General features: G+C 42.3%; 2 protein-coding genes across 7 annotated transcripts in view; one reads left to right on the forward strand and one right to left on the reverse strand.

Moving 5' to 3' along the window:
• Positions 1-4,714, forward strand: part of TMEM150C (transmembrane protein 150C) — an 89,250-nt gene extending 84,536 nt beyond the window's left edge. For 4 of the 5 annotated variants that reach the window (XM_007165622.2, XM_007165625.3, XM_057546945.1 and 1 more), the window contains 2 exons: positions 1,275-1,452; positions 4,054-4,714. In XM_007165622.2, the coding sequence (XP_007165684.1) occupies positions 1,275-1,452; positions 4,054-4,262 (387 nt within the window). In that variant the 3' untranslated portion in view covers positions 4,263-4,714. The remainder of the gene's footprint in view (positions 1-1,274; positions 1,453-4,053) is intronic. The other variant, XM_007165623.2, reaches the window with a different exon arrangement.
• Positions 4,715-21,398: 16,684 nt separating this feature from the next.
• ENOPH1 (enolase-phosphatase 1) overlaps positions 21,399-26,047 on the reverse strand; it is a 36,395-nt gene continuing 31,746 nt past the window's right edge. For both annotated transcript variants that reach the window (XM_007165620.2, XM_007165621.3), the window contains exon 6: positions 21,399-22,515. In XM_007165620.2, the coding sequence (XP_007165682.1) occupies positions 22,376-22,515 (140 nt within the window). In that variant the 3' untranslated portion in view covers positions 21,399-22,375. The remainder of the gene's footprint in view (positions 22,516-26,047) is intronic.

Raw genomic sequence — 26,047 nt, forward strand, 5'->3', positions numbered from 1 at the left:
GGAAAACCAGTTTCCTAGAAGTAAAATTTGATTTGGGGAATCATTACTTAAAGTGTTTCAGGACTTCCCTGGCAGTCCAGTTGTTTAGACTCCACGCTTCCAATGCAGGGGGTGTGGGTTCGATCCCTGGTCAGGGAACTAAGATCCCACATGCTGCACAGCCAAAAAATAAATAAATAACAATAAAATAAAATAAAATGTTACAAAAATATGTGTTTTGAACTGTGAGGGGGGAAAATGGCTTCTTCAAAGAAGAAAAAAATCCTACAGCCTAAACAATAGAAAAAAATTGTAAAGGGAAAGTAATATTGATTTGATTCAACCATTATTCATAGCAACGCTAAACAATAAAACACCTGAAGGCAATGGCGGTTCAAAAGGATATTTTCACCATGTTTTTAAAGCCATCTCTTCAACAGTAGATTTTATTTCCTGTATGTTTCCTATATATATGGGGTACTATATGTGTAGTTAAAAATATATGCAATTAATAAAGGTGTTTTAAGTGACAGATATATTTTTTAAATCAGTGGGTAATGATTTGGGCAGTTTACATCTCTAACCCCCAATTGAAATAACCCAGATGGGTCTCCTTTAACCTATTAACTGTATAAAAGCCTTGACCAGGAATCTTCAAACACTGTTGCCCTTTAATGGGTCTCCAGATATGGCAAAAGCTCATAAGTGCAGTTTTCTTATTATAATAGGAAAACAAAACAAAAGCCCATTAACAATGAATTGGCCGCATTACATAGACTGGCCAGTTTTGTAAGAGTAAAGAACAGCTCAAGTGTTATTAGTTGTCCAGGCCAGTGAAATCTTGACCTGCTTAGAATTGGCCATCCTCAATCAGTAAATACACAGCCGGATTCTGGTCTCATTTCTTAGTCTAGAAAACAGAGTTTGGCGTTTATGTCTGTAGAAACTTTGACATTTCTCTTTTTTTGTGTAACTCTCCTGCTTTTTTCTTTTACTTTTCTACAAAGCTTTTCTGGAAAATAAATTCAAAGAATAAATTACCACTGCCTGTATGGTTCTTCCAAACGTTTTGAGGTGTGGGCATACTATTCATTTCTCTACTTCCCCTCAGAGTTGGAACCAATGGAGAATAGACACAAAGAGCCAGTGGAGATGAAGGATTCTACTCTTTCTACAACCTATCATCCCGTTATTGGGACATCTCTTTACCTATTTTTTTCTCCTTCACGTATTCCATTGGCTTGTATGTATTTTCTAAATGGGCCTCCACAGGTCATTATCTGTTCATCCCTTAGCTCACAAATGATGAAGAAATCCATAATGTCGGAACTTCCTTGACTTTTGGATTTGGCACGTTGGCCTGCTGGATCCAGGCTGCATTGACACTCAAAGTAAACATCAAGAATGAAGGACGGAAAGTTGGGATTCCACGAGTTATTCTCTCAGCATCTGTCACTCTCTGCGTGGTCCTCTGTATCCTTTGAATGTGAAAACATTCTTTGCCAGTGAGATTAAAACACAGATAAGTTGTCCATGTAGAAGATGAGAAGATTGCCATTCTCAGTTGGTTAGGATATACTGTCGTATCAACTCAGAATATTAGACAAAAAAGAAAAATAAATGGGTATAAAAACGAAAACTTTCAGACCTATTTTTCATGCCGAAGAGGAGATGGAGAGCTAAAGATAAAACAAGCTCTGCCGTCTCAAAACTGTTTCCATCTGTAGGAATGGTGCCATGCATTCTCCTTTTGATGTAAAGTTTCCTTGTGTGAAAAACACAGAATGCATAACCAAAAGAGAATTGTGGGGGTTTATCCCTTCCATCTTGAAAAATTTTTTTTCATTTGCGACTTTATTAGTGGCTCTGTTATTTCATTTAATCTATTAACTCTAAAATGAATCTCTAGGGACAAAAATACATTTATATCTTTCAGGAAAACAAGTAAGCTTTTCTGGAAAAGAAATTCAAGAACTAGATTACCACTGCATGTACTGTTGTCCTAAACAAATTAATTTTGAGGTGCTATTTATTTCCCTTCCTCCCTCGGAGTTTGAACCAATGGAGAACAGTCACAAGGAGCCAGATGGGGCTGAAGAAATCAGCCTTCATTCCTAGTAAACTTGGAAAGGAAAATCGTGCAGGCCTCCTATCTCACACCCTGGAATTCAATCTATCCACCCAGTAAGAAGCAGAGAAATCAGGGAAAGGCAGAGGAGAGCATTACACTCAGCTGAAGCCCAAACAGATGGCAGAGGGCCTGGTCTAAGGTAGAGCACAGTGACCCCACCTAGTGTAGCAGGGCCCAGTGGAAGTCGGCCAGGAACGAGCCCACCAATCAGATCAGTCACTCAGTCCTAAGTGTTCACTCCATTAGGTCTTCTGGAAACTGGAGAAGGGAGTTCCTAGACGGCAAACGGTATAACTAACACAGTTACAATCATCAATGTAATAGCCAATATTTATTGGGTCCTGATGATGTGCTAGGCAGTATTCTAAGCACTTTAAATGTGTCAACCCTTTTAATCCTCACTTAACAAGTAAGAATAGTGAAAAACGGAGGTTATTTACCCAAGATCACACATGGTATGTGTCGATTTGTTCTAAACTCAGGCTCAGTTCTTATACTCTTAACCACTATGCCATCCCTCCTTAGAGTGGCTTTAAAATACGAAAACATTTAGCGCTCAGAGACGTTCGTTAGTGGAGTATTTGGAGCCATTTATTTCTTCTTCCCTCACAAACTGCCATTCAGTCATTTTAGCGGTTTTCTTAAGTCACATTAGATTGAGAACATTTAAGGACTTGAAATTCAAGCCAAAAAACTTGCTTATCACTAGCAACCTGATAAAATATTTTATGAGTAAACGGGTCAGAATTCTGCCAGTGCGAGATTTGAAGATGTATCCCTCCCCTATAAGTTAATATTGCTTTGGCAACATTTTGAACCCTCAGTCAGAAGAGTATGTACAGATTTTAAATCATTCTGAGTTTTGAGCTTATACCAAACAATTCTGATCCATGATATTTCCGTAGACTTGGAACCATTTCGTGGTTCCCAGGTGAATGAATCCAGGCCTAGTCAGGAGAGCGAAGTTTGGCTGAAGTAGTTGTCACGGACTTTTTCACTCTCTGAAAATTTCCCAAGATTTTAAGGCTAAGTTCTGAAGGTAGAACTAATTCTAAGGGAGCATTTCTGATTTTTCTAAATAACTTTATTTAGTCCTTGGCCTCTTAGCTTTTCACTATAGAACGTTATGAAGCTTTCTCCTCCCCAGCTCCTACCTTCATATATACTGATGTGTGTGTGTGTGTGTGTGTGTGTGTGTGTGTGTGTCTGTGTACACATACATACACTCTGTGTATATTCAGGCATAGACGTCTCGTCTGTTCTTTGGTTTTTTAATTGCCTGCTTTCATTTGGCACAAGTTTAAACGCAACACCGGGAATGAAACCAGCCTATAGAATATTGTCTGAAAGGCAACAGTGAAAACTAGAGAGAAGAAGAGGGGCCACTTAGACCTTATTAGTAGCACTACAGAGACAAACACAGCTTATATGGAGGTAGTTAGCTATTTGATACGTTCACATTGTTCCATGGTCATTTGCAGTGTCTTTTAAAAATACAGCGTTATTTTCCTGGCCAACTAGTTACTTTGGAATTGTAATTCTTTAGCTAGTCTCACAGTTTATCAGGCAGCCGTAGAGTACAGCGGTCGAATGCGTGGCCAGGGAGTCAGAGTGCTTGTGTTTGAATCCCACTTCCACCAGTTAATACCCGTGTTACCCATTTGGCCTCCGTTTCCCTATTTTAAACGAACTGCTGATAACAGGGTGTTGTGATGAGTAAGTTAGGTTTTCCATGAAAGCACCTAGAAGCATGTCTGGCACAGAGTAAGGGCTCAGTAATGTTACCTTGGGTTATTTATGTAGATGGTGTTCAGCTGACTCCGTGACGCTCTTCCGCTGGTCAGGGGGGGAACCAGGCTTTTCCTGTAACCTGTCTCTGCCCAGAAAACAGCCCCGTCTTAATGTGGCCGATGGAGGAACTTGCCTTGACTACTTCCCCCCAGACTTCATCCTCATGGCCCAGGGCATCCACCTGTACGCAGCCAGGGTCCAGTGGGGCCTGGTCATGTGCTTCCTGTCTTATTTTGGCACCTTTGCTGTGGAGTTCCGGCATTATCGTTACGAGATCGTCTGTTCCGAACACCAGGAGACTTTCCTAAGCTTCTCAGAAAGCCTGTCTGAAGCTTCTGAATATCAAACCGACCAGGTGTAACCCATCAGTTTTTCCTTGCTGGCGAGGTGGGTGTAGCAGCAGGGGAGGGGCCAAGGCACACCCACAGGACTTGACACACAGCCTCATGACACATCGTAAACACAGGCACGTGCACACGCACACACACATTCATGGCCACGTTTGCCAAACGAGCGTTTCAGGGCGAGTTATTTAACGAAAAAGCACAAGCCCTATGTGTCGAAATACACGCTGTTAACACTGAAAATATAATGCACGACAGAGCAAGAAGCTTGTGCATGATCACCTCTCTTTTCCCCTCTCTCCCAACACCCCCTGCTCTTCTTGTCGTCTTCACATATTCCAGACATCCTGATCACCCTACCTTGGGCAGGCCAACTGTAACATGGGAATAACGCCAACTCCCAAAGTTGCCTTCAGATCCAGAGGGCTTGGAACCAGCTCATGAGGACATTGTGAATCTGGCACTAGGGCTCTTGAATGGACAGAGTATCATTTGGTTGGACGGAAACTGTACAGAGATGTGACCCCCGTGTAACCTGTGGATGATGTTGGATCAAGGATAGAACTTTCCCACAAAAACTCCCTTCATCATCGTTCAGTGGTTGGCTGAGCAGATTTGACAAAAGGAATATGCTACGAGCTGTGGGGGGAAAGCACACCACCATGATGTGGACTTTACTGTGACTGAGAAAATATTTCCAAATGTGAATATTTGTAGGGCCATGGTCTGCCAGGCATGGAGAGATGGGGGCAGCAAGGGTGTGGTTTCAGTTTTGCTTCCATAGAATGCTATGTTCAGTTTTTATTTTCTATTTCATAGTTTGCTTTGTTTTCTTTGTTCTTTTTTTTTAAGTAACTACCATGGTTCTCTTGAGGCCTCGTGGACAGAGAAGATGTAGGCCAAACGCAAGAACTGAGCTTGTTTGGGGTTCAACATGATAAAAGAAAAAAAAAAAAGAAAGGTCACCTGCAGGCTTAATTTGCTGCTTTTATGTTTGAAGCTAAGAAAATGTTCACAGAAAAGCACAAAGAAATACGTGTGGAGGTAATAAAAAGAGCTCCTGCTGGACATTTGTAAAAGAGAGGAGTTTCAGAGGATCATGTTGTAAATCCAAATCAAGGAGGAGTTTCTTAATATGTATCTATTGCTCAAATTTAGTATTTGGGGGGGCGGGGGGTTAAGGACTTTTCATACTCAGAATTTGTAGAAGCCAATTAAAAGATTACCCTCCCCCAAAAACAAATTGGTTCAGTTCGTCCCCTACAACCCATGATGTAGTTCCCTCCTGCAAAGAGTTTAGAACTCAAACTCTATTCCTGGGCTTTAGAGGCTGTGCTTCATAAAAAAGGGCAGAATTCTAAATCAAAATGCATTGGAGTGGGCCAAGCTGATAGACCCTCCATGAGTGCACTTTGTTTCAAGAAATCCCCAAACTTACTTCATAGGGGCTTGGGATTTCATAGAATATAATGTGAAAAACGTTTTTTTAATCCAACCCAAACTCTGAGCTTCTTGAGGAGGGGGTTCAATGACTTTTCATCTCTATATTTATCCCCACCTCTTAGCACAGTGCCTGGCACATAGTAGGTGCTCAACAAACATCTGTTGAAGAGAATTACTGGTAATTTACAGTAGGAAAAAGGAGTATCAGAGAAAGACTCAAAGATGTGTGAGAGAATAGAAGATGACCGTTTCATGCAAGACGGGAATGGAAGAAATCACGAGTAAGGGTTAGATGGGGGAGGCAGAACACCTCTACGGGACAAGTAAAATGTGAGAAAAAGAGACAAGCAGAGAGTGTTCTCTTATTAGAAAGTCATCTTACTGTAAATAGTCCAAGGTGACATTTATTATTTTTGAATACTGCTTTTGGGGATTTTTTTTCATTTTTATATTTTAAAAATTTTATCAAAGAACAAAGATTTATGAAGTTTTCTTTTACTCTACACAATCCAAATTCAATAGCTTTTGGTGATGCACCGTATACTTTCTTAAGAGTATATCTAATAGCGCATTTTAACAGAATCAAGCAATGACTGGCATTGTTCATCGGGATCTGACCACTAAATAAAATTCTTTTGTGCAGAATTGTGATTTTTCTTTTGTCTCTTACAAGAACATTTCTTCTCTAATATTAAAGCATGTGTAAACTGACTCAGACGTTATGTTGAAAACTTCAGTGTTACATTGGCAGCATATTTCTAGGGTGTTTTCCAACACTAACAACCAATTCTCTGATTCTCTGGACACCATCTGGGTGTCCTACAATTCAGTTCAATTCTGACACTACCCAAAGTTATCCTCAGACCCCATGGGTTTAAAGGCTTGGTCCCGCAAGACCTCCTTCGCTTCAAATGCAGGTCGCAAGTATCATGTCCCCAGATTACCCACACTTTGGTCCAACCTGGTCATAAAATTGGAGGGTTCCCACAATTCCCTTCCCTTCTGGGTTCAATAATTTCCTAGAACAGCTCACAGAACTTGGGAAAACACTTTACTTCCATTTGCTGGTTTATTATAAAAGATATAATGAGAGCAGCCAAATGGAAGAGATGCATGGGGCAAGGAAGGGGAGGGATGCAGGGGCACAGCATCTTCCCGGGGTTCAATGTGCTCACCAACCCAGGAGCTCTCTGAATCTCACTGTTGCTGAGTTTATAGCGCTTCCTCTCCAGCCCCCTCTGCCACCCATGCCTGGAGGTCAGTCAGGAGGTCTAGTCACTTGGTCTTTCTGGTGACCAGCTCCATCCTGAGGCCATCTAGTGGCCTCACCCTTAGTGATCTCATTAGCATAAACTCAAGTGTGATCAAAGGGGCTCATTACAAAAAACAAAAGCCATTCCTATCACTCAGAAAATTCCAAGAGTTTTAGCAGCTCTTGGCAGGAACCGGAAGACGAAGACCAAATAAATTTTTGTATTAGGCCACACAGACACATAAAGATCAAGATTACAGAACCTCCTAGGAGTTAAGGACCACAGCATTCATCTAGGAGGACAGGACCAGGGAATCTGCATTTGGAGTGAGCATACCTGGAGGAGCGAACGCAGACGACCCAGAGAACAAAATAGTAAATATACTACACTATGTTTCTGGTAGTCTAGCTAAGTCTCTTGAAGAAAAGTCGCCTTCCTGGTTAGGAGAGAAATATTTTAAGAACAATGTTAACATTTTCAAGGTTCAATATTTTTGATTTAATGGCGAACTGACAGTGAGGTCAAGTTTTATTACCTGTGTTATTTATTGGGTTTTCTTTGCCCCTGGTATGGGAAAGTAAAACTTGCGTACCCTGAAATTTGCAATCTGCTGCTTATTGTGGAGACTGGTACATCACTGTTTATTTTGGTCCTTAGGCATTGTGTCAGGATGGATTGGGTTTTGCTATCCCAAAATAAAACTAAAGAAACTAAAGTTTATTACTCATACTAGGTGTCTATCCCGGCTCAGCAAAGGGGTTCTGCTCATCACTATGGCCCAGACCCTGGCTGGTAGATGCTTCGTCTTAACACTGCTTCCACAGTTGCTGTCAGCCAAGGCAATGTGGGAGACTGCTCACTGGTCTTAAAGCTGCTATGAAGTGACAAACAAAACCACACGGCCATACCCAAGAGTGGCTCTCCTGCCATGTGCCCAGAATGGGAGAAACATTTGTGAACAGCCTAGTAACTTACTGGCCACAGTAAGTGGACTCCTGGCCACATGTGTTATGTCCCCCAAAGTAGTGGGAAGTTGGGGAAAGAGAATTCCACATGTGAAATAAGTTGATTTTCACAATCCTCAGTTCCATATCAGTTCAGATTCCCTATTAACAATCCTCAAAGTGAGGGTTCCAAGAAACAGCAAATATCCAAATCTGAAGTCCAAGGAAGGGAGGGTGGGTGAGAAAGCTAGGTTCCTCACTGGAAAAGCAAAGATTTTTCCATTAGCATAACTATTTTTTTATTTCTTCTATCTTAAAAAAAAAAAAGTCCATATTTGCTCTCTCCAGCCCCTCTCTCCCAAATCATTCTTCTTTTTTTTTTTAAATTTATTTATTATTTATTTTTTTGGTTGCATTGGGTCTTTGTTGCTGCGCACGGGCTTTCTCTAGTTGCAGCGAGCAGGGGCTACTCTTTGTTGCAGTGCGTGGGCTTCTCATTGCGGTGGCTTCTCTTGTTGTGGAGCACGGGCTCTAGGTGAACGGGCTTCAGTAGTTGTGGCAGGTGGGCTCAGTAGTTGTGGCTCGCGGGCTCTAGAGCGCAGGCTCAGTAGTTGTGGCGCATGGGCTTAATTGCTCTGCGGCATGTGGGATCTTCCCAGACCAGGGCTCGAACCTGTATCCCCTGTATTGGCAGGCAGGTTCTCAACCACTGTGTCACCAGGGAAGCCCCCAATTCTTTCTTTTTTTAAAAATTTTGTTGAAGTATAGTTGATTTACAATGTTGTGTTAATTTCTGCTGTACAGCAAAGTGACTCAGTTACACATATATTTTTTTCATTTTCTTTTCCATTATGGTTTATCACAGGATATTGAATATGTTCCTTGTGCTATACAGTAGGATCAAATCTTTCTTGAACCCACTCCAGTCTTGCTTGTACCACTTCACTGGACCTGCTCTACTAAAGTTCTCCAAAGACCTTGTCATGGTATATACACAGTTCATTCTTTTCATACCTTACCTAGCAACACTTCACAACTGGATCACCTACCTGCTTAAACATTTTCTTCACGTGGCTTCCAGAACACCGTGCTCTTTTAGTTTTCCTCCTGCTTCTGTCCCCTCCTCAGTCTCCTTTGCTGGGCCTTCTTCTCCCTGACATCTTTGAATGTTGAAGTCCCCCATGGCTCAGGCCTTGGAACTCTTCCTTCCCATCTACACTCACTCTCTTGGTGACCTCATACAGTCTTCTAGTTTGAACAATTGCCATATGCTGACCTCTCCCAACTTCTCCAGCCCAGACCTCTATCCTAAATGCCAGACCTCTATCCTAAATGCCAGACCTGTATATTCAACTACCGTTGTGACATCTCCCTTTGAAGGGCACCTAAAGTTTAACAGTCCTGATCTGATCTCTTTAAACTCACCCCTCCAGGAGTCTTCCCATCTAAGTTAAGGGCAACTCATCTTTCAGTTACCAGACAGAAACCTTAAAGTAATCCTTATCTCTTCTTTCTATCACACCCCACCCACATCTGTCAGCAAATTTGGTTTGCTCTATCTTCAAATTATAATAGAATTCGTCCACTGCTACCATCTAATCCAAGCCACTTCCATCTCTCCTGGACTTTTATAATAGCCTACAAAAACTAGTTTCTCTGCTTTTTCATTTGCTCCCTTCAGACTGTCCTCAACACAGCAGTCACAATGATCTCAGATCATCACTCCTCTGCTTAAAATCCTCCAATGGCTTCTCTTGTACTCCTACTAAAAAACCCCATTCACTAAAATGCCCTACAAGCCCCAACAGGACCTGCCTCACCACCTTTCATTTCGCCTGGTCCACTCCCTCTGCCTCCTTGTGTTCCTCCAACAGCCAGCCATGCTCTGACCTCAGGACTTTTGCACTTGCTAAAACCTGTGGCTTGGACAATCTTCCCCCGGATATTTAAATCTCTCACCTTCTTCACCTACTCAAGTGTTACCTTCTCACTAAGGCCTCCTTGGCCTCTAAAATTTACCCTCCTCAAGCCCATCCCAACACTGTCACTCTTTCCAGCTTTATTTTGCTCCATAGCATTTTTAAAAACATGGTCCTGGGCTTCCCTGGTGGCGCAGTGGTTAAGAATCCACCTGCCAATGCAGGGGACACGGGTTCGAGCCCTGGTCCGGGAAGATCCCACGCAGAGCAACTAAGCCCATGCACCACAACTACTGAGCCTGCGCTGTAGAGCCCACGAGCCACAACTACTGAGCCCACCTGCCACAACTACTGAAGCCCGTGCGCCTAGAGCCCGTGCTCTGCAACAAGAGAAACCACTGCAGTGAAAAGCCCGAGCACCACAACAGAGTAGCCCCTGCTCGTCACAACTAGAGAGTCTGCGCACAGCAACAAAGACCCAACGCAGCCAAAAATAAATTAATTAATTAAAAAAAAAACATGGTCCTGTGATTACTTAAAAGTCTGACGTGCGTAACACTCTCTAACACCTTTTACTTATTTTATTATCTCATCCTCTCTACCCCTAAAATGCAAGCTCCACGAGGGCAGGGATTTTTGTCTGCCATATACCTGGCACCTAGAACAGTGCCCAGCACATAGTTAAGTGCTTAGTAAATTTTTTTTTTAAACATCTTTCCTGGAGTATAATTGCTTTACAATGGTGTGGTAGTTTCTGCTGTATAACAAAGTGAATCAGCTATACATATACATATATCCCCATATCTCCTCCCTCTTGCATCTCCCTCCCACCCTCCCTATCCCACCCCTCTAGGTGGTCACAAAGCACCGAGCTGATCTCCCTGTGCTATGCGACTGCTTCCCACTATCTGTTTTACATTTGGTAGTGTATATATAAGTCCGTGACACTCTCTCACTTCGCCCCAGCTTACCCTTTCCCCTCCCCGTGTCCTCAAGTCCATTCTCTACATCTGCGTCTTTATTCCTGTCCTGCCCCTAGGTTCTTCAGAACCATTTTTTTTTTTTTTTTTTTTAGATTCCATATATATGTGTTAGCATACAGTATTTTTCTCTTTCTGACTTTGGTAAATATTTTTTAAAATAAATGAATGACTGGTAGCTACTATCCCCCTCTTTTTCTTTTTCTTTTCTTTTCTTTTTTAAAATTTAGTCTCTTAGGGCTTCCCTGGTGGCACAGTGGTTAAGAATCCACCTGCCAATGCAGGGGACACGGGTTTGAGCCCTGGTCTGGGAAGATCCCACATGCCGCGGAGCAACAAAGCCTGTGAGCCACAACTACTGAGCCTGCGCTCTAGAGCTGCGAGCCACAGCTACTGAGCCCGTGTGCCACAACTACTGAAGCCTGTGCGCCTAGAGCCTGTGCTCCGCAACAAGAGAGACCACCGCAATGAAAAGCCCTGACACCACAATGAAGAATAGCCCCCACTCGCGGCAACTGGAGAAAGCCCATACACAGCAACGAACACCCAATGCAGCCAAAAATAAATAAATAAAATAAACATAAAATAAAAAAGTTATTAAAAAAAAAATTTAGTCTCTTAAATATGAGCTGCTCAGTGTTCAAGACACTTAGGAAACAATGGTTGACAGGGTCAGATTTCAGAGGATGCAACTGTCCCCCTGCTTCTCATAGCAAACAGCTTTCTGGGTCTTAAAGAGGAAATTCTAGATTATAAAAAGGGTTTTTTCTTATGATGTCTGCAGCAACTAGTACACGTTAAATACCCAAGTTCTAAATAGGACCTGAAATAATCCTTATGCAAACTCTGTGTCAGTAACTGATTTTCTCTCATGGAGCTTCAAAAATAAAATCATTATTTTTGGATAACTGGGTCCTCACCTGAGGAAAACTGCATCTATTTTATAGTTTTAAGACAGGAAGCTGAGATGACTCTGCAGGTCATACTCAGATTTTTTAAATTTAACTTGTCAAAAACTCTCCTTACAAATACTGTTTGGATTAGGATAAAGAAAATGGTGTAAGTTATTGAATGACTATTTTTGTAGAAAGTAGAACTAAGGGATTTATTTAACAGTCAATATTGGAATAACATCTAACACCTCTAGATTTTTGTAAACCAAGTTTAGATTTGTAGCCCGGGATCGTTCAGAGGGGCGGAGCAAAAGAGCTTTGACTAAACACAGGAACAAAGTGGATCCAAGGATTAGAAGCACTCCAGGGAATTCCCTGGCGGTCCAGTGGTTAGGACACCGCACTTCCACTGCAGGGGGTCAGGGTTCGATCCCTGGTCGGGAGGCTAAAATCCCACAAGCCGTGCAGTGCGGCCAAAAAAAATTAAAATAAATTTTTAAAAAAACAACAACAAAAATAAAATAAAAAATAAAGAAGTACTCCAGAGACTACCCAGTGATTTGCTTCTTGAATGGCCCTGGAGGCGCCTTCTCAAAATACAGCAGACTTCCATCTCATATCTATAAGCATTATCATTTCTTGCCCTTGGAAAGCTTTAAATGCTTCCTTTTGCTAGTATGAAACCTGAGAGCATGATGCCTATTATTACTGGCAGTCTTTTTCTACCCCATTGCATTGTATTCTGTAAGTAATAATGAATTCCTAGAATTTCAAGTACAGGCTGTTAGGAATGGGAAGTAAAGAACAAATTTGTGAGACTGTGAAAAAGACAGTGGGTGTCACTTGCTACCCACGTGAGGAGGGTGAAGGGGAAGGAAAAAGCAGAGACATTCTGAGGTTTCAAGCCTGGATGATTGGGAAGGTGGAGACACTCACAAAATCTAGGAAGACAAGAGAAGCCACTGTTTGGAGGGAGGAAAAGGGAGCACATGAGACAATCTTGATGCTCCTCACTTGCTCTCTCCAGCACGGGCCCTTTAAATCCATCTGTGCTGAAAGGGATGAGAAGTCTGTCCACTGCTTGGTACCATATGACACACTTGGTGACTTTCCAGTTACTGTGGCTGCCTAGCAAATTACCACAAAATATAGCAGCATAAAAACAACTATGCAATATGCTCACAGATCCTGTGAGTCAGGAATTCAGACAGGGCACAGCAGGGACAACTTATTTCTGCTCCACGATGTCTGAGGTCTCAGCTGGAAGACTTGAGGGCTGGAGGCTGGAAGCATCTGAAGGCTAGTTTATTCACATGTCTGCAGATGGAGGCCGGCGTCAGCTTGGGGCCTCCTTTCCTCTCCCCAGGGGCCTCTCCAGCTGGTCTCTCCACATGGGCTAATTTGGGCCCTCACAGCATGGTAGCTGGCTTCCCCAGGGCAAGTGTCCGAAGCCTAGCTCCTGAAAAAAAGGATATAGAAGCTGTATCCTTTTCATAACCTACCCTGGAAAGTCACAGAGCATCACTTCTGTGGGCCTCTTTTGGTCGGAGCAGTCATAAGCTCCCACCTAGATTCAAGGGACGGGAACAAAGGCCCCCACCTCTTAGTGGGAGGAGTGTCAGTGTCACAATGTTAAAAGAGCACGTGGGGTGACATCAGTGAAAGTGGAGGAATAAGGAACATCAAAAGTCCTTCCCTCCAAAAAAGCAACAAAGAGACTGGCAAAAACTGTCAGAATCAACTTTTTCAAAATTCTGGAAAATAAGTAAAAGCTTACAGCAGCCCGGGGGAATGCTTAATCAAGGCAAAAACAGCTGAATCTCGGTAAAGACAGAGAGCTTGGTGGTGTTTTAACTCATCTTGGTCCCATCCCTGCTCCCCAGCTCAGGGGTAGCCTAGACAATAACAGCCTGTATTTCTGGAATGGGTAAGAGCGCCAGAGGGAGCAGAACAATGGACCTCATTTGCCAAGAACTGTGGTTGTTTGTTTTGAGCTGTGTATTAGCTCAAGCTGCAGTCACAAAATACCACAGTCTGGTTGTTTGAAACAGCAGAAGTTTACTTTCTCACAGTTCTGGAGGCTGGGAAGTCCAAGATCAAGGTTCTGGCCGATTCAGTTTTTGGTGAGCGCTCTCTGGTGTCTCTTCCTCCTCCTGTGAGGACCTCAATCCCATCGGATTAGGGCCCCACCCTGATGACTTGCTTTAACCTTAACTATCTCCTGAAGGTCCTATCTCCAAGTAGAGTCACACTGGAGGTCAGGACTTCAATATATGAATCTGAGAGGGGCCGGGGAGGGGTGGGGGGGCGAGCCCTAGAAACACAATTCAGTCCATAACCATCTGCCTGGCGGCTCCTTGGAGGACTGGCTCAAAGTGTTTACCTTTATCTTGCCGAACTAAGAATTCTGCCATTGTTGAGGCAGCTGCCCAGGGGCATTTGTCAAAAAACGTTTAAAGGCAATGTATTAGTCACAGCTACCGGGAGCACTGGATAACAAAAGGGACAAACGACAGACTAACCAAAAAGCTTGAGAGGAAAGAGTGGAGAATGAGATGCTTCAGCAAATAAGGGCTTTGAAAAGCTCTGACATATTCCTGGTGTTACGGGTTCAATTGTGTCTCCTCAAAAAGATTTGTTGAAGTCCTAATCTCCAATAGCTCAGAATGTGACCTTATCTGGAAATAGAATTGTTGCAGATGCAGTTGGTTAAGATGAGGTCATGCTGGAGTAAGGTAGGCCCCTAATCCAATACTACTGGTGTGCTTGTAAGACAGCATGTGAAGACACAGACACACAGGGAGAATGCCATGTGAGATGGAGATGGAGATTAGAGTAATACATCTGCACGCCAAGCACTGCTAAGGGTTGTCAGCTGTCATGAGAAGCTAGGAGGCAAGGGACAGATTCTCCTTTGGTGCTTCCAGAAGGAACCAGCTCTGCTGACACCTTCATTTCAGATTTTTGGCATCCAGAACTGTGAGAGAATAAATTTCTATTGCTTTAAGCCACCCAATTTGTGGTACTTTGCAGCCCTAGGAAACTAATACAACAGGTAAATATTAAAAGAAAATATAAATATGTTTGTTGTTTGTCACTCCTTTTTCTTCTCCTATCTGGTTTAGAAGACAACTGCATAAAGAAATAATTATAAATCTATGTTGATAGGCACACAATAAAGATGTAATTTGTGACAACAACATAAGTGTGGGGGGGGATGGAGTTACATATGAGCCAAGTTTTATATCCTATTAAAATTAAGGTAGTAATAATTAGAACTGGATTGGTATAAACTAAGATGTTAATTATAACCCCCAGAGAAACCACTAGGAAAATAACTCAAGAATATAGTGTAAAAGAAACAACAAGCAAACTAAAACAGTGTACTAGAAAATACCTCTTTAACACAAAAGAAGTCAGTAATGGAAGACTGAGGAACAAAAAAGATATAAGAAATATAGAAATCAATTTTGAAGTATATAATGCAGTATTGTTGAGTATAATCACAATGTTGTGCATTAGATCTCCAGAACTTATTCATCTTCTAGTTACAAGTTTGTACCCAATAGCAAAATGACAGAAGTAGGTCCTTATCAGTAATTACGTGAAATGTGGTGGATTAATCTTCAATTAAAAGGCAGAGGGGCATCCCTGGTGGCACAGTGGTTGAGAATCTGCCTGCCAATGCAGGGGACACGGGTTCGAGTCCTGGTCTGGGAAGATCCCACATGCCACGGAGCAACTAGGCCCGTGAGCCACAACTACTGAGCCTGCACGTCTGGATCCCGTGCTCTGCAACAAGAGAGGCCGTGATAGTGAGAGGCCCGCGCACCGCGATGAAGAGTGGCCCCTGCTTGCCACAACTAGAGAAAGCCCTCGCACAGAAACGAAGACCCAACACAGCCAAAAATAAATAAATAATTAATTACTTAATTAAAAAATAATAATAATAAAAAATAAAAGGCAGCGACTGACAGAATGGATTTTTAAAACATAATCCGCTATACACTGTCTCCATGAAACACATTTTCAATTTAAAGGTAAAAATAGGTTGAAAATAAAAAAACGAAAAAAGATATGCCATGTAAATAGTAACCAAAACAGGGCTGGAGTGGTCATATTAACATTAGGCAAAATAGACTTTTAAGACAGAAACTGTTACAAGACACAAAAAAGTTTATTCATGATAATGTTAAAGAGCCAATCCATCAAGAAGATATGACAATTATAGACATATATACACCTAAAACAAAGCACCAAAGTAAATGAAGCAAAAACAGACAAGAATTAAAGGGAGAAATAGTTCAACAATAATAGATTGAGAATTCAGTACTCCACGTTTAACAATGGAAAAAACAACTAGACAGAAGACTCAATACTATAAACCAACTACACCTAGTGAACATCTACAGAGCACTCCACCTAACAGCAGAATACAATGTTCTTCTCCATGGCATAGAGGACATTCTCCAGGACAGACCATATGTTAGGCCACAAAACAGGTCTCAAAAATTTTTTAAAAATCAAAATCATACAAAATATGTTCTCCAAGTACAATGGAATGAAATTAGAAACTGATAACAGAAGGAAATTTAGAAAATTCACAAATATGTGGAAACTCAACAACACACTCTTAAACAACCAATTGGTCAAAGAAGAAATCACAAAGAAACTAGGAAATACTTCAAGATGAATGAAAATGAAAACACAAGATACCAAAATCTACAGGATGCAGTGAAAGCAGTACTCAGAGGGAAATTCACAGCTATAAATGACCATATTTAAAAAAATAAGAAAGATCTCGAAGCAATAACCTAACCACCCACCTTAAGGAACTAGAAAAAGAAGAGCAAACTAAACCCAACACACGCAGGAGGAAGGAAAGAATGAAGATTAGAGACAAATAAAATAGAGAACCTTAAGGAACTAGAAAAAGAAGAGCAAACTAAACCCAACACAAGCCGAAGGAAGGAAATAATGAAGATTAGAGACAAGTAAAATAGAGAAGCAAAAAAACCCAAACATTACTTCTTTGAAAAGATCCACAAAATTGATAAATCTTTAGTTAGACCTCACGTTGTCTCAACTTAAACTAATCTTACTTTTGTTCCCACCACTCCACTGAGACTGCATGTGTCCAATCCAAGGGCTACTGCTATTCTCAAATGACTTGAATTCTTACCAGCACTTGACACATTTGAGCACCCCCTTCTTCATTTGGCTCTCATGCTTCTCTCCTGATTTTCCTTCCTCCAGGCCCAGTCCTCTTCCATCTCCTTTGCTGGCTTCTCTCCTTAGCTTGATCTCTAACGTTGGAGCCTAAGGGCTCTGTCTAGGCTTTCTATCAACAGTCTCTTCTTATGTGCCCACATTCCATGGCTTCTAATAGCATCTCCAGGCCAATGAACTCACAAATCTGATCTCCAGCCAGGGCAAGACCCTCAGCTCTAGACTTAAGTTCAACTGCTTGTTGGTCACGTTTACACTGGCCTTTCACGCTTTACGTGCTATGTCACTGGCACCACCTATCCAACTACTCAAGCTAAAAGTCTAGAAGTTATCCTTCCAAATCCAATCAATAAACAAGTGCTATCATTGTCACCTCTAAAACATACTCTGAATGTGTCCACTTCCGTATATTTCCACTTCTGCCACCCGAAGCCAAGCCACCACCATCCTTTACCTTTATTACTGCAATAGCCTTCTATCTTCGATGTAGCAAACTGTCTCTCTGAAGCACCATTTTATTCATGAACTGGAGATGTTATAAACCTAAAAACATGTCCCAGACACCCTAACATGTAGAGTTCTGGGTTAGAATCAGATACTGCCAGTTAAAAGCACTAGCACAATATCTGTAAAGAGAAGCAAGACAGAGGCAATCTTCCTATTGGTATTGCTGTTGGAGAGCGAGGTCACAGAGTACCAGGGCTTGGAGGAAGTTGTAAGGGTTAACTTGGTATTCCAGTATCTGGCCAGCTTTGTGGATACAAGGAGCAGTGTCAGGGGTGGCAGGATTCCTGAACTCTGGATTCAACTACTGTGGGAGCCCTTCAGCTCCGTAGTCCAGCAGTAGCCCCCCCACTACTACTACTCCAGTCCTTCCCATCGATTTTGTAAATGTCTCGCTCTTTGTTTTAAATCCCTCTCTGAATAAAATACCTAAAGCGGTTTCTGCCTTGGCATTCAACCCTGATATATCTAACTGGTTTTCCTGCATCCACTCTTGCCCACCTACAATCCATTCTCCATCCAACGGAGAATTCCCTGAAAAATGTAAATCACATCACGCCATCTTCCATTTAAAATTCTCCAGTGGCTTCCCACCACACCTAGAAAACAACCCAAACTCCTTACTGCAGTACCAAGCCCTAGCGATCTGGCTCTGCCTACCTCTCTGATAGCATCCAGCCACTGGCCTTCTCTCAATTCCTGGAATAGGCCAAGCTTTGCCCTAGATCTTTACTACATGCTGTTCCATCTTCATGGAATGCTCTTCCTTCTAGTTTCTCAAATATCTAGTCTTTCATGTTCAGATTAGATGTCACCTTCTGGCATCCCCTTTGTAAAAAGCCACTCTACCCTAGTTTCTCTGCAGAGCACTTACTGGTGTCTAATTTTCTGTTGCTGTTTATTATTGACTGCTCCCTCCAAAAATGGATGTACCATGAGAGTAGGGAGGGACTTTGTCCCCTTATAGCATACTGTAGATGCTTAATAAATATTTGCATGAATAACTTAGGTAAAAATCTGCAAGCAGAGTGAATTTTACTTCTGTTAGAGTTACTCCAATGTTTCAACAAAAACTACAAATTATTCTTAAATATTAAGTTGAGGATAACCGCAGTTTACCATCTAGGCTTGGGTGCTGGGAATGACAAATTCTTTTGGCACACGTTACATTCAACTTTGTACTCCAATGGGTTTTTTTTTAAACCCCAAAACAAGTCCATTTTAACACTGCAGCTGGAAAAACCAGCTATCTAAAAATCACTGATTTTTTAAAAATGTGACTTAGGGAACAAGGGAGGGAAAGAGAAATATTAGTGGGTAGATTTCATTCAGGATTACTGCCATTTTTTCAAAACTACTCTGACTTTTGCAATATCATGTTATGGTTTTTTTTTTTTTTTTGGCTGCATTGGGTCTTTGTTGCTGCATGCGGGCTTTCTCTAGTTGCAGCGAGTGGGGCTACTCTTCGTTGCGGTGCGCGGGCTTCTCATTGCGGTGGCTTCTCTTGTTGTGGAGCACGGGCTCTAGACACGCAGGCTTCGGTAGTTGTGGCATGGGGGCTCAGTAGCTGTGGCGCACAGGCTTAGTTGCTCCGCGGCATGTAGGATCTTCCTGGAGCAGGGCTTGAACCCGTGTCCCCTGCATTGGCAGGAAGATTCTTAACCACTGCGCCACCGGAGAAGCCCCATGTTATGGTTTTTAAGAATAAATATACTCATTTTCCTCTCTTAATGCTACCTCCTAGCTCCCATCTGCTGTGTCTGGGGAGGCCTCACACTTGCTAGTCTCTAGAGAAACAGCACCATCTGCTGGGCAAAGACTGCTGTGCACCTGTCTTGGTGATAAACGCTGGGCTCCCGACTTCTTGTGCCACCATAACCTGGACACCAGTTAGGCTTAGCAACTCAAGCCAGCCTTGCAGAAGGCCAGACAGGAAGCCCTGCTACCCCAGAAGTGCTGATAAGATTAGAGACTCCTGAGGCTTCTCTTCTAAGAAACCAACTTGGGTTTTGACACAACATTGGAAATCAGTGCCCCTGAGGGAAAGAGCACAAGTAAGGCAGACCTGGATTAACAAATAGGAATAAAAAGAGCCACAACTTTAAGGGGCCTTTGTCCCCTGCATTCTCTGCGGACAAGATGCTGAGCAAATTTGGTAACTTTGTCTGTTTCTGGAAATTGCAGAGGTGAGAATTTCTTCCCCTTTCCCTTACTAAGGCTCATGATTTGATCTGGACTCACCTCCTAGCTCACTACCCACTCTCTAGGCACTTTTCCCTTCCTCATGACCAGCCTACTTTATGACTCAAGTTCTTCCTAAGATCCTTTTCCATCACGTTAATTATGAATGCGTTTCCTAAGACCTCAGAAATATTCCACTCACCTTCTTTTTTCCCTTCCTTCACACCCCACTCTGAGAAACTGAATCTGATATTACAACTTTCCCTTAATTTTTTAATCTATTTCCATCTTCAGCTACTCAGTATAAACTACACAGTTTTTCTGGTACCCTTTGTATCATGGATAGTAAATGTCTCTTGCTGTAGACTGAATGTTAGTGCCCCCCCCCAAGGTGATGTATGGGTGGTGGGGCCTTTTGGGGGCCATGAATGGGATTAGTGTCCGTATAAAAGAGGCCCACGAACGCTGCTTTACCCCTTCTGCCATGTGAGGTTACTGTGAAAAAGACAGCCATGTGTGAGGAAACAGGCTCTCACCAGACACTGAATCTGCCAGCACCTTGATCTTGGACTTCCTGGCCTCCAGGACTGTGAAAAATAAAGTTTTGTTGTTTGTAAGCCACCCGGTGTCTGGAATTCTGTTACAGCAGCCTAGATGGACTAAGATACTCCTCCAGCTCAATTCTCTGCTGGCCAGATACTGAGCATGCTCCTTTTCCTTTAATTCCTTTCTCATCTAGTCCCCGGTGCATAATTTTCTTTCTTTCCTTCCTTAATTTTCCAATTGTTCATTTACTATCAATCATTAAGAGACCCCTTTTCTTTCGCCTTCTCATAAACTTTTTCAGAAACTACATGAAGTTCATCCTTTAATTACCATTTGTGGCTTTCCCATCACTTACAAATTACTCCCATTTCTAAGATTTACTTAAATTCATTCCCCTTTCACTACTCTTCTGTATCTTCATAGTCCTTAGATTTCTTAATTAGCTACTAGAAGATGAAAACTGTCAACATAAAATCTTTTATATTCCCTGTCCTCTCATAGTTGCAAGGCTACTTCCTTTTCCTTATTCAAAGCATCCCCAAAATTATTCCTCCAGGATTCATTAGTTTTTCTTGATTAATTAGGAGAATAATTGCCTCCTTCAAGCATTATCTTATATACCTCAAATATAAGATTCTCAAAAATCTAAGAAATCTACTCATATCTTAAATGTTTACTATCCAAATGAAATAATAACCACTAAGGTTAGCCATATATGTATATATAACTCAAATGATAGTCAGTGATTTTCTACTGGCATTCCATTAAAACACACACATGCATATTCACACATATCACAAACACACACAAGATTAAGGCAAAAAACTAAACTAAAATTCTTATTTGTCCAATCTCTCTTCAGTTTCTCTTCTGCTTATGGCAGTAAGCAAACCTACATAAAACTGAGAGAAGGAACTTCCCTGGGGAAGCAGTGGTTAAGAATCCGCCTGCCAATGCAGGGGACACAGGTTCCAACCCTGGCCCGGGAAGATCCCACATGCTGCAGAGCAGCTAAGCCCGTGCGCCACAACTACTGAGCCTGCGCTCTAGAGCCCTCGAGCCACAACTACTGAGCCCGCGAGCCACAACTACTGAAGCCCACGTGCTGCAACGAGAGGCCACCGCAATGTGAAGCCTGCACACCGCAACAAAGAGTAGACCCCACTCGCCGCAACTAGAGAAAGCCCGCGTGCAGCAAAAGACCCTACGCAGCCAAAAATAAATAAATATAATAAATTTATTTTTAAAAAAAACAACTGAGTAAAGAAGAAAACGTTTTTATTAATTACCACATGAAATTGACATGACATCCTATTAGGCTGAACTAGGATAAATAACGCTGTTATAAAATTTACATTTCTCACATCCATTTCAGAAGAAAATATTAGATATTAGGGCTCTTCTAGGTCTTATGGACAAATTTCAGCAAACCTTTTGTTTTTTAATAGTAAACAGCAATTAACGTATGTTCTCAAACTGTGCTAAGAAGTAGTTAGCAAGGTTAACTCTGAAATCTATGATAACTGTCAGGATTAGGACTGTTTTGTTAAACATTAGGAAGCACATTTCTATTTTAGCTGTTACATTAGTGCATCTTTTTCACTGGTAAGGCAACTGCTTGCTGCGGGTACCACAATGATTAGCAAGTTTCTTAAGTAACAGATATATGATTAATCAAGACTCAAATGAGTTTCCTTTCCCAACTTTGCTCTCTTTCGGAGCAGAAACAAATAGCTTTGTCATTTGTAAACAGGGAGGTTAATAGCTTGAAATTCAGTTGCTGTAATCTTCTAACTCACAATTTAAAAGGGGAGTAGATTATTACTAGGAATGTCTTTGAAATACTTCTAGTTTTTAAAATAACCAGGCTTCTGAGTAACTTCTCAAACCTACCTTTCTATTTTGGTACATGACTTGATAAACATAACACATTTGACCTGTATAGTAGTAATTTCTTCTATCAACTATATTTCGCCCTCAATAATGGTTATAGAGCTGTGGTTTCAAACAATTTCTACATATAAAGCATCATCTTTAAATAAGTTTCCTTTTCACTGAACTGAGATTCTTTTTCCCACTTACGCGCTTGTGAAAGGTCATTTGAACATACACACACTTACATACCTTATGTATGTGTATATATGTATTTTTTAAGTAAGTTACTTTACCATTAGAATAAAACTAGACTACAGGGGACAACTCTGTGAAGACAGTTTGGTCTTCCTTGGAACTCCTCCTCTAGGTTGAGGAAGGCAGGTACAGTTCACTGAAGGATGTGATGAGGCTGAAGTAAGTCTTCTCATCATCTGTTAACCCCGCATTGCCAGGTCTCACCACCACAGCTACGTGCACGTCAGCTTCCTCAGCAGCGCTGGCCTCTGCGAAAATCCAAATATGTGTCAGAAATGGCAGAACATGATGTTTGGGATTTGCTTCAAAATAATCAGAGGGATGTGGGAATGTAATAAATAAGTCTGGTCCAGATTTGATAACTGTGGAAGCTAAAAGACAAGCACAGGGGGTGGACTTATTATTCTTTTATATAATTTTTAATTTTTCCATAAAGATTTTTTTCAAATGCGTAACTAACTGTACTGACAGACTAGGAGGACAGTGTGTCCTGGACTTCTAAGCTTTATTAAGTACTTACGAATGCACAAAGACAGAGCCTTGTCCACAGCTTTCCTCCATTCCCGCCCATCAGTCCTACAGAGAACTGAGCTGTTTCCCAAATGACAGGCTGTCAGGAATAATACCAATTAAGTAGATATGGGGCAAATGGAATCCCAGGATCTAACCAGGCTGAAATACCTACTCTCACACCTGGAGCCCAAACATGTCACAACCCTTGGCTAGACTGCCCATCTTTCTTGCCTGGCAAATTCCTACTCTTCAAAATTCAGCTCAAATATTCTATCTTCTAGAGCTACTACCAGCTGTATTAGAGCATCCTATGTGCTCCACTAACCCCCTGTATTTAGTCCTATCAAGACAATATGATTTGACACGTTATTACCTGTTGTCTCTCTCCTCATTGGACTAAGAGTGTTTTAAGATCAGTGATTGCATGGAAGTAAAAACAGGACTAGTCAAATGAAACTAAGTAAGCTATGTATTTGAGGGGATATCTCTAATATGTCTTGGGTTACGTACCCCTCCTCATTTTGTGTCCATCTGAAAGATAATAGCTAATACCTTGTATTAATTTAGCACCTACTATGTGCCAGGTACTATTCTAGGACCAGAGATACGTGAACAAAACAAAGTTCCTGCTTTCCTGGAACTTCCATTCCCATCTAAATCTTCACAACAACCCTGAGGTTGTTAGTATTACTATCTCCATTCTACAGACACAGAAACTGAGAGCTAGCAAGTGGTAGAGCTGAAATTTGAAATCGTGTGTCAGACTCTGTGGTCTGTGCTCTAGAACGAGGGTCAGCAAATTATGGCCCACCACCTGTTTTTGTAAACATGGTCTTATTGGAACACAGTCACACACACTCACTTATGTGCTATCTGTGGCTGCTTTTGCATTACAAGGACCAGAGTTGAACAGTTACTATCTGGCCCTTTACAGCAGTGGTCCCCAACCTTTTTGGCACCAGGGACTGATTTCATGGACGACCATTTTTCCACGGACCGGGGTAGTGGCGGGGGGACGGTTTAGGTGGTAACGGGAGCGATGGGGGGTGGTAGATGACGTTTCGCTCGCTCGCCCACCGCTCGCCTCCTGCTGTGCGGCCCGCCCCCTAACAGAGGGTTGGGGACCCCTGCTTTACCGAACAATTTTGCCAACTCCTGCTCTAGAGCATTGCTGCTCTGAGTGTAGTCCCTGGACCAGAAGTGTGGAAATCACGTGCAAGCTTGTTACAAATACAGAATGTCAGGTTCCCCAATGTGCAACTACTGAATTAGGACTTGCAACTTAACAAATGACTCCTCTGCACAGAGAGTAAGTTTTGATCAGAAACTTCAAGGAAGGAAAACTGGCAAGAGAGGAGGAATTGTAGGCAGACATAAAGTACATGTGCAAACAGTAGGAGAATGGACACAGGACACAGGTCTGTGGTCACAGAGATGGGGCATACGTGGGCAGATAGAGCAAAACTGGGGAAGAATCTGAAACACATTCTTTGCAATTCAGACCTGGTGCAATAAGAAACCCCAGTAGTTTCTCAACCTGTGGAAAACAGCCAGAGCAACGGAATGCATTAATTAAAGGGCAGCAGTACTAAGAAAGAGTAAATGGGGCAGAGCTGTCTCTTCCACCTACCCACCTCCTATGAAAGGACTGTCACCTCCCAGAGCAAAAACAGTGCTCCACAATGCCCTCCTCAGGCAAATTCTGCAGATGCCATTCACTCCAGCAGCAAAGGCACTGCCTTCCATGCACCCCAAGTTCCCGGCCTGGCTGCCTCAAGCAGAGTTCTCTGGACCAGCAACCCAGGATCTCAACCAAGTTGAGTCATCACGATCCATGTGGGACTTACTAGTTAGTGACCGTTCCACATTCAGCCTCTTACCAAGATCACCACGGGGCAAGATTTTGTCCTTAAGCATCTATTTGCTCTTTTCATGTATTATTGAGACACTTACCTAATAATACTTGTTGACTTCAAACCCTGGACCTCTTTTTTCTTTTCCTCCAAAGGGAAAAAGTCTTTCAGTTCTCTCTTTTATATTTGAGTATTATTTGGGATATCAACTTAGTCTTCCACTCTGCCTTGGCAAAGGAAGTCTGGACACGTGCTACTAAAACACAGGATCAGAGACAATAGAAAAGAGCAAGGCAGGCAGCCAGGTGCCTGGCCCTGTCCCAGCTACAGGTGAGCCCAGGTCTGGTCCTACTGCCCAAGCAGGAGTGGGGCTGGCAGAAGATGAGGGGCAGGAATAAAACCTCCTTGCAGAGGACTCAAGGGAGAGACAACTTGGAGATTACCTCTAGTCTCTAAAGAGAATAGGAATAATTTCTAGGACTGCAACCTAAGGATATGGCTTAAGTGAAAAGAGAAAGACGTGAAATTATAGATGTACTATGATGGCAACTAGAAAAAAAATGTGGCTAAAGACAAGAATACGAAGAAACTATAAGTGGTCTTCGGGCAGGGGTTACAATTATTAGCAGTAACCAAAAAGCAGGGAATAAGGCGAGGGTCTGAATTGAATGAATCATGCATTCAATCCCAGAATGCTTGGGACAGGCTGACTTTGTGGGGAGCTCCAGCCACAAAGCAGGTGTCTAACTCTAAGCCTGCAGACACTCACCGTTCAAAATGCCAGCGGAGGGGCTTCCCTGGTGGCGCAGTGGTTAAGAATCCGCCTGTCAATGCAGGGGACCCAGGTTCGAGCCCTGGTCTGGGAAGATCCCACATGCCGCAGAGCAACTAGGCCCGTGCGCCACAACTACTGAGCCTGCGCGTCTGGAGCCTGTGCTCCGCAACAAGAGAGGCCGCGACAGTGAGAGGCCCGCGCACTGCGATGAAGAGTAGCCCCCGCTCGCCACAACTAGAGAAAGCCCTCGCACAGAAACGAAGACCCAACACAGCCAAAAATAAATTAAATAAATAAATTTATTTTAAAAAAAAATGCTAGCGGAGTTAAATATAAGTCAAACCATGGATTTTCATCTCCAACAGCCCTGTTTACGTGAATGATTAAAGAAAAGCAATTCACAGGTTAAACCAGCTAAACTCACCAGAAAGAGGCCTATTTCCTTTGCATAAGGAGCAAAACAAAGCAAAAGGTCTTCAAATTACCATTCCTCACACCTTTATCTACACAGATAGTAAAGCGACCTCCCCGGCCCACCACTCAAAGCCTCAAAAAGCCATTCAAGGAAGAGGGTAAAATGTAGCTTTGAATCAGTAAATGGTTTATACACAGAAATATGACAGGCAAACATTTACAGTA

This window comes from Balaenoptera acutorostrata, chromosome 5, assembly GCF_949987535.1.
Source record: "Balaenoptera acutorostrata chromosome 5, mBalAcu1.1, whole genome shotgun sequence".
Taxonomy (NCBI): domain Eukaryota; kingdom Metazoa; phylum Chordata; class Mammalia; order Artiodactyla; family Balaenopteridae; genus Balaenoptera; species Balaenoptera acutorostrata.